Below are 14695 nucleotides of genomic sequence, written 5' to 3' on the forward strand. Positions count from 1 at the left end.
GAAAATAATGATTTAAGGTGCCTGCTGAAGCAGCGATTTGGTGGAGGTATGTTAGATGATACGTATTTTGATACACACTTTGTATTTTACTGCATTGGCGTTAATTTTCATTCGATTCCACCCGCATCCCAAGAGGGATTGAAGATCCCTCGCCGGCCGGGTCTCGCTAAGCTATGCCACTCCCTTTGACCGGATCTCTTCCAACTGCTACTCCATAAGGAAAGACTGAGGAAGTTGTTGCTGCCTCATGTGCAGTCTAGCCAATGCTAAACCATTTTTATTTAAATGACAGCTTCGTCGTTAAATCGCATGCCCAGAAGCGGGACAGGGAGCAACGACCAATGGGCGCGAAGTAACAGCCGCTCTCGGCCAATCGGCTCCCAACGAGGGTGGCGAGTAAATGTTGCTGGGCTCGGGGGCGGAGCAACGTCCGGAGTGGCACGAGGCTCTCTTAATCACGTCAGGAAAGGGCGTTTGAACTATCCAATGAAACGATCGAAGGAACGAACCCTATAAAAGAAGCCGCCAGCGCCGAGTGGCTATTGCAGTCGTAGCCGGCAGGAGTTGTGCGCGGAAATATCACCTTCCGCTGGCCTCGTATCCGGGCGATTTCCTCCAAGTTCTTCCCCATCATGACCACCACCACCACTTACACGGGGATGGACCCCAGTGGCCGAAGTAGCTCCAGGTTCGTGGGTGGGAAAGTGTCTTGTCCGCAAGAAGTTGCTTGTCCGTTCGCTGTTCCTGACGGCGGGGCTGCCTTCGCCCGAGATGCCCCGTTTTCTCCGGGAAGGGACCGTGCGGCGAAACGCCCCGGTTTTCGGGGTGGCGCGCCGTGCTGGCTCCACGGATTCCCGGCTCGACACCGGGAGAGACGCGGAGAAGAAATCCACCTCCCGCCAACCCTGGGTGGGATTTCTTCTCCTGCAGGGAAGGGCTCCCTTTCTTGGGATCGGGGGCCTGCGGATAACATTTCCCACCGCCCGCCTCTGCTCCACTGGTCGGCGGAGAGGAGGCGAAAGGCCGGGGTGGGTGGGTGGGTGGGTGGGTGCTATTGTCACCCCGGCGCTCCCGCCTTGCCGGCACACGCCCGGCGCCTCCATCTGTTGAGTCGGCGAGACGGGAGCAGCCGTGTCTCCTTGTTATCCGCCTGGAAGCCGGGCAGGCGAGGTGTCGGCTCCGCTCCGCTGCCGTCTAAGGCCTTGGCACTCCGCCGATCCGGTGGCTTTCTCGCCCCTTTGTGGGTTTCGGGAGCGGGGCCTGGCGGGGAAAGAAAGAAACCTGTAGCAGCGGACTTCGCCTTTTCCGCCGCCTGCTCTGGGGCTCTCGGGAGGGCTGGTTGTGCCTGCGTCACATCTTTCTGGCTTTCCTTCAGCTTAGCGGCACGACTGCGGGGTCATGGCAAGTCTAAGCGATGTTCCTCAGCACGGAGCGCCCTTCGGCTCCGGTCGGAACAAAGGAGACTCTTACTCCTGGTAGTTGAATTAGAGGCTTTCGACCCTTTTCTCTCTCTCAGCCCCGGCACGGTTATCGGCTTATCCTTTTTTGTCTTGCAGTTCAGTGGCTTAGTCTGGCTAGGCTTCCTCTACTAAGTGGTTCTTCTCGCTGGGTGGGGCTAGCCACACTTCTTTTGTCTTGCATCTATCGCGGCCTCTCTCTACCTGTTAACTCAAGCCTTCGGGGCCGGGATTAGCAACTTCCAAGCATTCTTTGAAAAGCTGCTTCCTCCTCGGCTCCAACTTCTGCCAGTCAGAACAGGGATAGGTACTTCAAGCAAGGCCGGTTAGTAGGAGTAGAAGGGAGGTGGGGGAGGTGAACTAAGCTTATTGTGTATTATTACTCTAAAGGGATTGGAGTTGAAATACAATGGTGGGGGGCAGTGGTGTTTGTACTCTCTTCATGCAGCGTACACGTGTTGCAATGGTTGCCCTTGGGATTGTGGGAGAGTTGTGCGAATGTTTCAATTTGTGGGTTTGGGGTTTTTTTAGTTAGCCAATGAATGACTTGTTCTGGAACAAAGAAAGGTTGAAATATGTTTGAGTTCCCTGTTACAGTAGTGTGCAACAAAGAATCATGGATATAATAGTAAGCGTAACTCTACCAAGTGGCTGTAGCCTGAAGAAATGACACATCAAATTTTCATAAAGAATTGCCTTGAAATTGGCTCCCCCTGTTATTATACTGTCCCAAAGGTCATAATTATATTACAAAGGTGAAGAACCTTTGTCCAGATGTGGAGCAGTAACAATTATAATTGGCATGGAAAGTGGTCAGAAATGGTGAGAATTGAAGTCTGAGGGATAACTAGATATTAGAGATTTTCCCATATTGATTCCTGAGTAGGGAGGAATGTTTGTTCAAATTTCCCATATGTATTGGTAGGGCTGTCCATGTCCAATGGCAATCAGAATATGGAGCTGGAAGAGACCTTGAAGGTCTTCTAGTAGTCCAACCCCCTGCTCATGCAGGAGACCCTATACCTTTCAGACTGGCTCTCCAGCCTTTTCATTAAAACCTCCTGTGATGAAGCACCTAAAGCTTCTGAACACAAGCTGTCCCACTGGTTAATTGTCCTCACTGTTAGGAAGTTCTTCCTTAATTCCAGATTGCTTCTTTCCTTGATTAGTTCCCATCGTTTCTTATCTTGCCTTCTGGTGCTTTAGAAAATAAAATGACCCCATCTTCTTTGTGGCAGCCCCTCAGATACTGGAATACTGCTATCATGTCACCCCTAGTCCTTCTTTTCTCCAGACTGGCCATACCCAATTCTTGCAATTCTTGCAACTGGTACTCATATGTTTTTGTCTCCGGACCCTTAATCATCCTAGTTTCTCTTTTTGCACTTTTCCCAAAGTCTGCAGTCTTCAGACACTGCCAGAAATCGGAAGCATTTGTTTTTAGGTATTTTGGGTAGTGAATCAAGCTATTGTGTGATGCCAAGCATACCCCAATATGGTTGGTATTAAGATTACATTGAAATGAATCTAGAAAATTGTAATAAATGTTCTCATAAATAGGATCTTGTAAATTGTGTGTTCAAATATTTATGGTCGTACTTGGTTTTTGAAAAAATGATAGGCCTCTTATCTATTGTGCTATCATATTGGAGCTAAGCGAAGCAATAATTGGGTGAAAAGAAACTGGGTGACAAATAGGATAAAAACAGCTCTAGACAAAGTCAGAAAATATTTTATTTCTACTATGCTTTCCTACATTTTCACATATGTGAACATAGGGATATAATGTGAGCAAATAGGCACACACATCAGTTGTAGATATATGATAAAATCCAATTTTACCATGTATCTACAACTGGATAGGGTGAGAATTGTCCATTCTTTGTTCTCTGATTAAGATCTCTTTCTGCTGATAGAAACATTCCATTCCATTCTTATAATTAATGCTATAAAGTAGAAAGTTCTACGGAAACATTTGCAAGACTGAATTGTTATTTAGTAAAATTCAGTCCATAAATGCTTTCTGAGTCTGGTGATCATTATTAAGCTAATCAAATCTATTAAAATATATAATTCACAACCTTTTTACAACTTGCAGTTGATATATACCAAGTTTGTATTGCCTCTAGAGTAATAGAGCATAAGGAATAAGCCTTCCTATTCCATATATATCTTCTGACTGTATCCAGCCAGTTCCTGCCTTCTTAAATGTTAGAATAAGCTTGGTTTGTAATAGTGCAGCTCATGATCAATCTAAAAGATTTATGTTTGCTATCATGCTTTTTGTTACTCAAATGTTACCATACGGAAAATGACTACTCCAGTTTTCCTGTCTTTGTACTCAAAGAATTAGTAAATTATTTTAAAAAGATTCTTATGGTTAAAAAATTAATTACAAACAACCGTGGTGATATTGAGTGTTAAAGCAGCTGTTTCCAGCATATACACCTGTTTGAGCCTTACTATAGACTACAATCTATGCAATGGAAAAAAAAACCCACATACCTCTTACCATAATGATGCAGGTTTTTGTATGATCCCAGACATACAATGTTCTGGAGGTCATGGGAATTGAAGGAAGTCTTATAGCATCAAGAGGGCCATTCCATCCCCAATGTAGGGATTCAGTTTATTTTTTCTGTAGATCCCATGCTATAGTTTTTAAATTAAAAACTTTGTGATTGTATAAACAGCCTCATCTGCAAGAAGGAATTGGATATTGTTGTTATCCCAATGGCTAGAGATTGCTGTTAAAAGTGAATATAAAATGCTGGTGCATGCATCTAGAACGTTGAAAGCATGTGAGGGTGAATTGACAAATGGCTACCATTGGCTGTTCACAAAAGGACTGACATAATAGGCATGTCCACTCACAAACATCCACATTTCAGAAGTTGTATTAACCCTATCTCTCAAGATGGTCTCCATCATCCACTAAAGCCATTGTCGGGCCCAAAGCCATTCTTGGACATAATTTTCGTACTCGATGTAGAGCTTTGCTTTACATCATGCCAACTTCTCTGTTTAAAGAGGAAAAAATTAAGATGTAAGTTGATATTGACTGTCTATTAAATACCAAGGAGATGTCTGGGATTCATTGTCTCTTTGTAAGTTGCCTCATAAGCTTCACAACAGAAATAATTCTGAAAACACTTATTTGTTTTTAACCAAGCCTTATCTATTGGATCTTGGCTTATCATATCATCTGAAAATAATTAGCAATGTAGGCAATGTCTGTATAGCCCTGTGTTTGTTGGAATTACCTTATAGCTCAATGCCTCAGAAAGAATGTAGGAAGCTGCCCTCTACACCTGGTCCACTTGTCCATCCAGCTCACCCTGCTCCATCTAGGACCAGCAGCAATCTGTTTCTCCCTTTTCATTTTTTCTTTCTCCTTAGTGTTTGTAACCATACATTTTAAACAGTAATTCACTTCGGAAAGTTTATTTATTGATTTTTTTTTTCAGTTTTCTCTGAAAAAAGTTAGGGTCATAGGCTTTTTCCTTCACAAATGATTGTACATCAGTATTTCAGTCATTTGGTTGGAGCAAAATGGAATTTATGGTTTCTGGCCATATCTTTCTAATACATTGATAAGCAATCTAAGTTTAAAATGAGTGGTAAACGAATACACTATATTTTGTAATACATATGTAAGTTCTCTCTGGTACTATTATTTCTTAATACAACTAAAATGCTTTAATCTTTTTCTAGGGTTCTTCGGCCCCCAGGTGGTGGTTCTAATTTCAGCGTAGGCTTTGATTTGCCAAAAGACCAGCAAGGAGGAAAAAGGAACAGGATGGCATCTTCCATCTTTGGGACTCCAGAAGAAAATCCACCATCTTGGGCTAAGCCAACAGGTAAAAGGCTCCTTTCTTAAGGTAGATTGTGGATACTTAAACACCTAAATTTGGATTTAGCTCTTAAAAATAGACACAATATTGCAGATGAGATGGGTTTAAACAACTTGAACTAGTTCAGAGGATTTATATTCCTCCCTTTTATTCCTAACAATCTTGATATTTAATTCAATCAGATATTGTGGTAGAATTTGCTCTTTTTTCAGTTTTGCTTTCTTCCATCCCAAAAGCTGCTTTGAGGCTTTGGTAAATCTAATGAAGTCATTAATCAGGTTATTCTCTTAGTTTATGATTTGTATTTCCACATTAATTTTCAAAACTTTAACTATCTTTCCTATATTCAGCAGAGTCTTTATTTGTATCCTTCTCTTAGCTGTCATTTGTGTTTCCACTTCAGCAACTTTCTTTGTGCAAAAAGCTTGGTTTTTATTATTCACTGATTCTGGTTGTAATATTTCTACATCAGACAAAATTTGTTTCACATCTGTCACTCCTTCATCAATATTTTTTGACCACAGTCTGTCCATAGTAGCATCACCATCCCCAGCATTGTAGTTGCTAATTTATCACTCCTTTCTTCAATTTCCTGGGGCATTTCAGATGTTATAAGCTAATTTTTCCCCTTATTAGAATGCTTGCCCTTGTTAAAATGTGTTCACATACACTGTTAATTGATAAGTGGCCAATCTCATCCAATAACTTGCAGCCAAGCCCACCGAAGTCGAGGATAATTCTGAAGCAGTTGGATCTGAAAGGAGAGATTCTTCTGATGCAAGCTGTGGTGACTATGTAATTCCAAAGGTAAGCATTGCTTTCCTTTTAATCATGAATATATTGCAGTGGCTAATTATTGTGCCTGGTAGAAAATCCCTTGATCTGTCTTGAATTAATGTATGTTTTTACTATGACTTGAGTTTTAATACTATTATCAACATGATGAGGAATGGAGAATCTTTGGTCATCAGATGTTGCTGAACTACAACTGTAAGCAGTGCTTCCCATTGACCATACTGGCTTTACTGCTGGGAACTGTAGTTCTGTAAAATCTGGAAGCCACAAGTTGGTCCATCCTTTTTTTACATCAGTTTAGGTGGGGAAGTAAAACAAGAAATCTGTGTTCTACATGTACTATGCAGCATAACTAAAATGATACACACTTTTCAATTTGTGAAAAAATGGTTTTAATCTAGGACTCTCTCCCATTAATACAGGTGACCATTTATACAATAATATCCCCATAATCTATGAAGTCATTTATCACTCCTTGCACTTTTTAATGCTTGCTATATTTTGCTTTAAATAAACGAATAGCTAAACATTAGCAAGAAGGAAAAAAAATTGGTTGTGTTTTGGGACTTATTAGGACCTGACTGTGGGGAACAAAAAGTAGAAGCGGTATATTGGTCAGTTAAACATTTCTTTGTATTCTTCTAAAACCATTAATTTTTGATAATGCTATTGTACAACATGCCTCTATAGTGTACGTTTAGCAACCTAAATTGATAAACTCATTACAATTGGCAACTTGTTTAATGTTCCTCAAATTAGAGTATGTAATTAAGAATTAGATTTAGGATTGCTATCTGAACATGGGTCTGTTGTCCGATACTATAGCTTTTCTGAAACTAGTGTTCCTTTGGTTATAGCAATTTCCAGTTGTTACAATTTATACATTTTAGTATTTCTGTAAACTCTTCAATTCTTTAATGAATCATCTAACATAAAAGTTTAAAAAAATGCCATAATTCTCTCCACTATTCTGATGCACTCATCCAGAAACTGAAGGGTAGTTGCTGGAGAGAGAGTGAATATTATCTAAACTGAAACTGTACATAATATATTCGTATTTATACATTTAGACTTTATCCTCTTTCCAGTTCAGTTTTAAATGTTGATTAAATCAAGTCTGTGTATGTTTTATTTAAATCCTATGAAAATGGTTTTATATGCTAATTCGAACTTTCAGCAACACATTATGAAAATGTAATATATAGATTTCTCTCTATTCCTTAAGTTATAAATATTAAATTATTGATGTTAAATGAGACATTTGCTATTCCAGCTTGAGGGCAATACATTAAGATTCCTTGAGTATAGTTACTTGAATGGCCTGACCTAGAATTTTGCTATACTAATCCTATAAGCAGCAAAAGTCTAGTACTGTATCTCTTGTAATTTTCAGGCAATACACTTGAAAAAATTTGTAAGGGCAGAAGAACTCCCTTCAGGAAATCCTTTCCTGCTACCAGTAGTGGTGATGGTGGTTGCATAGCTATGATGAGCATATCTTTGAATATAGTACAAGTAGTCCTCTTTAGTGTTTTGTTTAGCAACCATTTATAGTTGTGATAGTGAAAAAATAACTTTACAATTAATCCTCTCATTTATAAATGAGAGGTTATAAAGCAAAGGAAAACTGAAGTAAGATCATAATTACAGTTGCAGTTTTACTGAGTGACTGCTTAACAACCAAATTACCAATCCCTAAATGATTGTCACTAAATGAGGATGACCTGTAATGCACTTAGGGAGTGATTGAATGATCCACTGATTCTGAATAGCTTTGGTTGCCCTCAAACAATTGACTGCTAAGAAGACCAAAGCGTAAATTGTACCAAAGCCCAAAGGACAACAAGTTATCTAAGCGTCAGCATTCAGAAATACTTATTCTGTAAATATAAGCAGTTTTCCTGTCTGGTGCAAATTTTAGAATTAGTCATCTTAAGATTGAAAAATATATGTTCATTTTAGGTTGTATCTATAGAACCTCTAACTGCTTTTGGTGCTGTGTTAAAAATTAAGGCATTCAACTGTAAACAGTCTCTTTGATAATTAATAGTCACAAAATTTAAGAAATAATTTGTTTTGTTTGCAGGGTGTGGAAAGTGAGGCTCCTGGTAAGTATCTCTCCCCCCACCCCACCCCACCCCACCCCCCAAGCTTTTTAAACGTTCTTCCCAGCTTGAAGAAGTATCACTAACTGAATGCAAGAACTGTAGGGGAGGCTGAAAGAATAAATTTATTAACAGTCTGGAAAGAATGCTAAAAGATTGGTGTTGCCACGTTGCAGTGCTGCCTGTCAGCTCTGTGGCCTCTTGGTCTTTTACTAGGTAGAAATAAAAGATTTGGAGAAATACAATAGGTTATTTGCATATTTTAAAATGTACTAAGTTTTGGAATCCTTCTTACAAAAAGGAACCATTGGGGAGTTTAATAAACTATGTTTAGATTAATCCTGCAATGCTTCCAGTAGTAGAATAGCAGAATATATAGTCTGATCACAGTGGGAAAGGATGGTAGGCTATACTAAATGCAAAGCAGCACAGCCATTTTTATGACAAAGTAGATAGAATGGAATTAGCCCAGTTTTCTATCAAGCAGAACATCTATTTATGAAGTGTAATGACTTAGGCACTTGGGAGCTTTATCAGATGTGAAATAGCACACCTTTCCTCCGCCCTGCAGTTATCATTACTCACTTAGTCCCCCTACAGGCCTAATCTTAGTTAGTTTTTATATGTATGAATGCCTTTCCAAAATGACTGATCTTCAAAATTCCAGCAGAGAGATTTGGCCAGTTTCTCTTGTCTCATTCAAACCAAACACACTTGACATAGTTTTTATGATCGGAAGTCAAAATATTTCTTCCAAAGCTGTATATAACCTGGCATATTGATCATTTTTTAAATCAAGGTTAAAAGGGCAACCTCACTTGGTTATAAATGTGTAGGATTAAATTCATTGTATGAAATACTTCATCTCAATATTAATTTCATAGACAGTTACAATTCAAGAATGTGATTTTAAGTGCTATAGGGAGGATAGTTCTATATCATTGACTACTAAGCTATTAAGACTGATGGTAGAATGGAGAACATTTGAAGAACGTTTTTTCAGTCAATATATGGTCAGGGAAGTGCTAGGAAGATGGACTGCCAATCTGCTTAACCGGAAAGGAATAGTATTGTAATGTGTGCTAGATTCCAGAAGAGATTACTACTTTTGAAAAAATTCTTTGCTATGAAGAATTATACATACTCTCCCCGTATTCCATTGTGGAAAGGTAAAATTGTTTTTAAATTGAAAGGCAAAAAATACGATGAGGATGTAAACAATTGAATGTTTTATGTGAATAACATAATGGTAAATGTGGCTTACCATTATTGTAGCTCAAAAATACTACCGGTATGTTCTGAGCTTCTGGAACTTGCAATTCACAACACCTCCATCTAATGGAAGATTGTTTATTACCTTAAACATTCATCCACTTACTGTGGTGATTTTTGTTTTACTAATTTATCCATAAATATCAAAGTTTGCTATTTGTATCTCCTTGTCTTTTTGATTTCCTTGAGCCTCCTAGCAAACTGGGCTGGAAAAAGGCGTAATTTTTCTTCACATGTTCCTGAAGCTTCTTTAGACAGGAAAAAAGCCTGCTTCTTCTTCAAAGCATAGTATGAGGGAGATTTGACCAAATTTAGTTCCAGTTATCCAACACATTATCTGGTTTGGTGTCTGATTAGGCTGCTTAACAAAAAAGTGAAATTATCATCTTAATTACAGAATTCTTTAATGTGTAATATTAATGCTTCTTTTTATAGTCTGCTTAGATTCCTTAAATGGCGGGATTATGTGCCGTCAAGTTGATGCCAATTCTTAAGGCAGGTTTTCTCCATGGTGATCTGCCCTTCCAAGTCTTCCAACAGCTCTCATCACCATTGTAACTGAGTCCATCTAGTTTGGTGCTGGTTGTCAACTTCTTTATTCTGCTTTCCCCAACATCAGAATCTTTCCAAAGAGTTAGGTTTTCACATGTTGTATCTAAAATAGGACAATTTATATCTTATGAGAGATCTCTGGATTGAAATCTTCAGTGATCCATTTGTTTGTTTTCTTGGCCATTCACAGGAGTCTTTTCCAACACAAAAGTTCTTCAGAGTAACTTTAGCTTCCGTAGAATGTTGTAGGGAATAATGTTGCTTGTACTAATCTGATCTTTATAGATATGTAGAAACATGATATCTGAATAACTTTTCCATTTTTTTAAAGAATACTTATTTATTGAAGAGTGCTAAAAGATAATACAACTGAAATCAGAAACAAAATAGAAAAGAAATACAAAATGCAAAAAGGAAAAGAAAAAATATTTAAGTGATCTCCAATGTTGCAACAAGTATAGGCATTTATTATTTCACCATCCCTATAAGATTACACATATTTTATTTATTTTTATAATTATATAAATACCTCAAGGAGTTGAACATACCTAACATGCCTTCCTCCTCCTATTTTTCCCACAAGAACCTGTGAGGCAGGTTGGGCTGAGATGACTGTTCCCAAAATTACCCAGCCAGCTTTCATGTCTAAGGTGGGTCTGGGACTCATCACCTTCTAATTTCTAGCCTGGTGCCTTGACTACTAGACCAAATTGGCTGTATCTAAAAGTGTTTAGAAAGTGAGCTCAGTGTCCATCAATGCTCCTCCACAATTGAGAGCTTGATCTCATCTGCAAGTACTCAGACATGCTGCTATCCTGTGCTCCTTGCAAGGAGCAGGCATCTGGAAAAGTGAAAGAGGTTCCATTGAACCAGATCTATTGGAAGTCTTTTTCCTGAAATGTCTTACCTCACTTGGAAGTCCTGCATCTGAAAACCTTTTCCAAGGCGCTTACGGCCACTCTACTATGTGCTAATCTGATACAGGTTTCTTCACTTCTTGTCCTTTTACTATAGTTGGTTGATCCCAAAAAGCGGAAGCTATCAACCGCTTCAGTGTCTTCATTTTTTTTTCTAAGGCTGATAGCTCTATCTGTTGTCATTAGCTTGGTATTCTTTATATTTAAATTTAGTCCCATTTTTTTCACTGTGCTCCTTCACATTTACTAGCAGAATGGAAAAAACTTCAACAAGCTAACCACATTGTCCCATTTTGCTAGCTGTGGAGCAAAGCAGCATCTAATCCATACCCAGTTTATATGAAGAGAAATAAGACTTGATTGAGGCTACCCATTACTTAAAAGTTTAAGAATTGCTTATTCATTATTTTAGCCACTATCCACTGCAGGGTGAACGCCTCTTCTGAATATTTTCAATCAAATATGGTCCTGAGCTTTCTTGCTGCTGTTGTAGATCCATCTTGTTTTAGATCTCTTGCTTTTTATCAGGGGGGGGGGTCTATTCCATGACTGCCTTGGTCTACCTGCTATCACTACTTCTTGCTATGTCACCAGCCCATTTCCATTTCAATACTTCTACTTTCTTGATGATATCATATACTTTCTATATCCCCCACAATGATGTAGATCTCTCTACATCATACCTGCAACTGGAATTGCATTGGTGCCACAATTCAGTAGAGATTTTAATAGGTGGTGGGCCATTCACCCCATCTTAATGAGCAAAAATCTGTCCAAAATTGCCTGAGGTCAAGTACAGCTTCAAAAGTTTGTTATGATGAAAAACATACAGCTGTAATCTCTGGGTTTTTTTTTTTTTTTTAGAATTCAGCTTATAAGACTAGATGTAGTCATTTGTTGCCACAATCTTCTCCCTCCTTCACTCCTTCAGGTATTTTTTGCCAGTGTTAGACTTGCTGGTTGCATTCAGTTTTATAAGACAGTACTAATCTCTGCTACATAAAATGTTCTGTTTGATGAGTGTATTTTTACAGCTTCTTGAATCAAGTAAATGTTGGAAAAAAGGTTTCTTGGGTTAATGTCACACATTCACATATGCTTGCTTGGTTAATATTAGATAGCTGTGAAATAAAAAAAAATCTGCCCCAAAGTGGCTCTTTTACAAAACGTGCTGTGACAAGGTGAACCTATTCACAAATGGAGACAGAAGTTCAGCATTGCTTTCTTTCAGACTGTGTCTGCACAAATTAGTCTTGCAGAAGATATGGTAGCAGTAGTAGCAAACTTTTCTAAGTAGTTTACAGAGTCAACCTGTTGCCCCTAACAATCTGGGTCTTCATTTTACCAATCTTGGAAAGGATAAAAAGCCGAACCTTGATCAAATTCCTGGCAGCGGGCGGTTAGCCTATAATACTGCATTTCAGCCACTGCTCCATGGCTCCCATTGTAGTTAAACTAGTGCAGGGGTGTCAGGCATGTGTGCCTCCCCCCACCCCCCCACCCCCGAATCTTGTTTTTGCCCTCCATGGCCTCCTGCAGCATTCTCCCAGCCAAAAACAAGCCCGCATGAAGTCCCTGTGAGGCCCATTTTCGGCCTTCCTGGCTTCTAGCAGCATCCTGCTGGCCAAAAACTGGCCACGCGGAGGCTTTGCAAGGCATCTCCACAGCCCATTTTTGGCCAGCAGAGTGCTGCAAGAGGCTGTGGAGGCTGAAAATGGGGCACTGCATGCAGTCCCCCATGGCCCATTTTGACCAGCAGAGGCCCCGCGGCTGTCCTTTGATATTTCCAGGCTGGCCCTGTGGGTCAGATTTAAGCTGGCCCGCAGGCCCTGAGTTTGACACCCTTGAGCTAGTGTGTATCTGCAAGATAAAGATTTCAATTAATGTTCCTATTCCTATAAGAATTATTATTTTAAGAGAATAGTTCTGATACCTTGCATTTTGAAGAAGACAGGCATGCATATAGCATATGTAGGTTAAGTACAGTAGACTGTGATTCCTACTTACTTTAGGAGTTCTGAGGGTTTCCTTATTTCTTGCCAAAAGTGAAACATATTCAGATTAGTGAGTGAATGTTTTCTTTATTTCTATACAGCCAATCTCTTGTTCTTTTTTTTCTCTCAGAAAACACAGAAGAAACTGCTTCAGGCTTAAGTGAAGAAAAACCCCTGCCAGCTGCGCCTCTACCTAGCCCAGTAGCTCCAGCACCTGCACCATCCAGGAGAAATCCACCAGGGGGAAAGTCTAGTCTAGTGCTCGGTTAAGCCCAATTTTCCTTCACTCCTTAATACTTGGAACCCGTGTCTGTCATCTTTGTTTTTCTTCCATGCTTGTGAACTGCACAACTTGAGCTTGACTGTATTTCTAAAACTACCATTAAAGGAGCACTTTATGTACTTCATATTTTTTTGTTTTGTTTTGTTTTCAGCCAATCTTTCCTCAAACTTCTTCTCTTGTCTCTCGAGTCTAACAGAAGTGACATGTGTAATTTTTTTCTCTTGTAATGGTATACAGTGGTATTTGCTACACAGCCCATGGCTGAAAAAAAGATTTCTGCGTTATATAGTAGTGTCTGAAACTAGGCTGGATTAATTCTGAGTGTGCTAAGTGGCATTTTTGTCCTAAAATTTGTAGAACAGTCTTAGTTGACTTAGAAGGGTTGGAAATTGGGATTGTACAGGTAGTGGATGGGTGACAAATGTACTCTTTCTGTACACAACTGCAACTTATTTTTCCAAGGTACCATTCAATAATTGGTAAATGATTGAAACCCTATTGTGCACTGAATTATCAAGTTGTGATGCTAGAAATTAACTATCCTCCCTTCAACAAGTGGGATCTTGGTTCAGACATAACCAAGATAAGGTGGATGCTGAAGATAAACCTAAAGATGTGAGATTTTGACTGTTCTCTGAATATCAGGTCCCACTGTAAATGATGATAGAATGCATCTTACAAACGTAAGTATTAGTTGGATAAAATTTTGGGGACACATTCCCCGCCTAAATGACTCCAGTACTATGCATGATTATGCTGGTGCTTAAACAGAAGGTGGAGAAACTCAGCCTTCTAAATGTGTATTGTACCTTGAAAGCTGGATTGTTGCTAAAAAATAAAAGATATAGAAATTTTGAATCTGTGTCAGAGCCTTATTTTCAAATTTACTTGGTTTGCTGCTTGAATAATTTCTGAAATGAAAATCCAAAAGAGAAAATGCATGGGCTTTTAAAATAGTTTTATAATACAGACAGATGTTTTATCAATGGAAGTAACACTGGTGTGCAGTTTGAGCCCTTCTCACTATTGGCATGGTCAAAATAATGTGTCTATATTTTGTACTAAAATATCTCTGCATACAGGAGTGGAGGACACATATTTCTTGAAAATAGAGGGGTTTTATGATAATTTTTCTCAAATATTTTTAAACATTACATAAGCCTAACATATATGTTCTTATTACTATATGAAAAATCCAGTGTGTAAGGGTACCTCAGGGCAAATTCTGGAATTTGAAGTCCACATATCTTCAAATTACTAACTTTGTAAAAGAAGAGAAACCAGAAAAAAGGATGAAAGTTCCACAATTCAGAAATTTCTTTTTCTATATCCCAGCCACAATTGCCAAGCTGTTTTGAAGCAGAAAAACATCACAATTTCTCAGTACTTTGTTTTGACTGCATTGGTTTGCTTTGGGCCCATCAATTAACCATCTCCCAAGCTATGGGATAGGGGTTGATATGGTT

General features: G+C 39.2%; 1 protein-coding gene across 1 annotated transcript; it reads left to right on the forward strand.

Annotated features, from left to right (window-relative positions):
- Positions 1-420: 420 nt before the first annotated feature.
- On the forward strand, positions 421-14087 carry JPT1 (Jupiter microtubule associated homolog 1). The gene is made up of 5 exons (XM_026701963.2): positions 421-688; positions 5172-5317; positions 6024-6118; positions 8193-8214; positions 13077-14087. The coding sequence occupies exons 1-5, from the start codon at positions 633-635 to the stop codon at positions 13214-13216; spliced, it is 459 nt and encodes a 152-aa protein (XP_026557748.1). The 5' UTR covers positions 421-632; the 3' UTR covers positions 13217-14087.
- Positions 14088-14695: the final 608 nt, after the last annotated feature.

Source organism: Pseudonaja textilis, chromosome 2 (assembly GCF_049901715.1).
Source record: "Pseudonaja textilis isolate UNSWEBS1 chromosome 2, rPseTex1.2, whole genome shotgun sequence".
NCBI classification, from domain to species: Eukaryota; Metazoa; Chordata; class Lepidosauria; order Squamata; family Elapidae; genus Pseudonaja; species Pseudonaja textilis.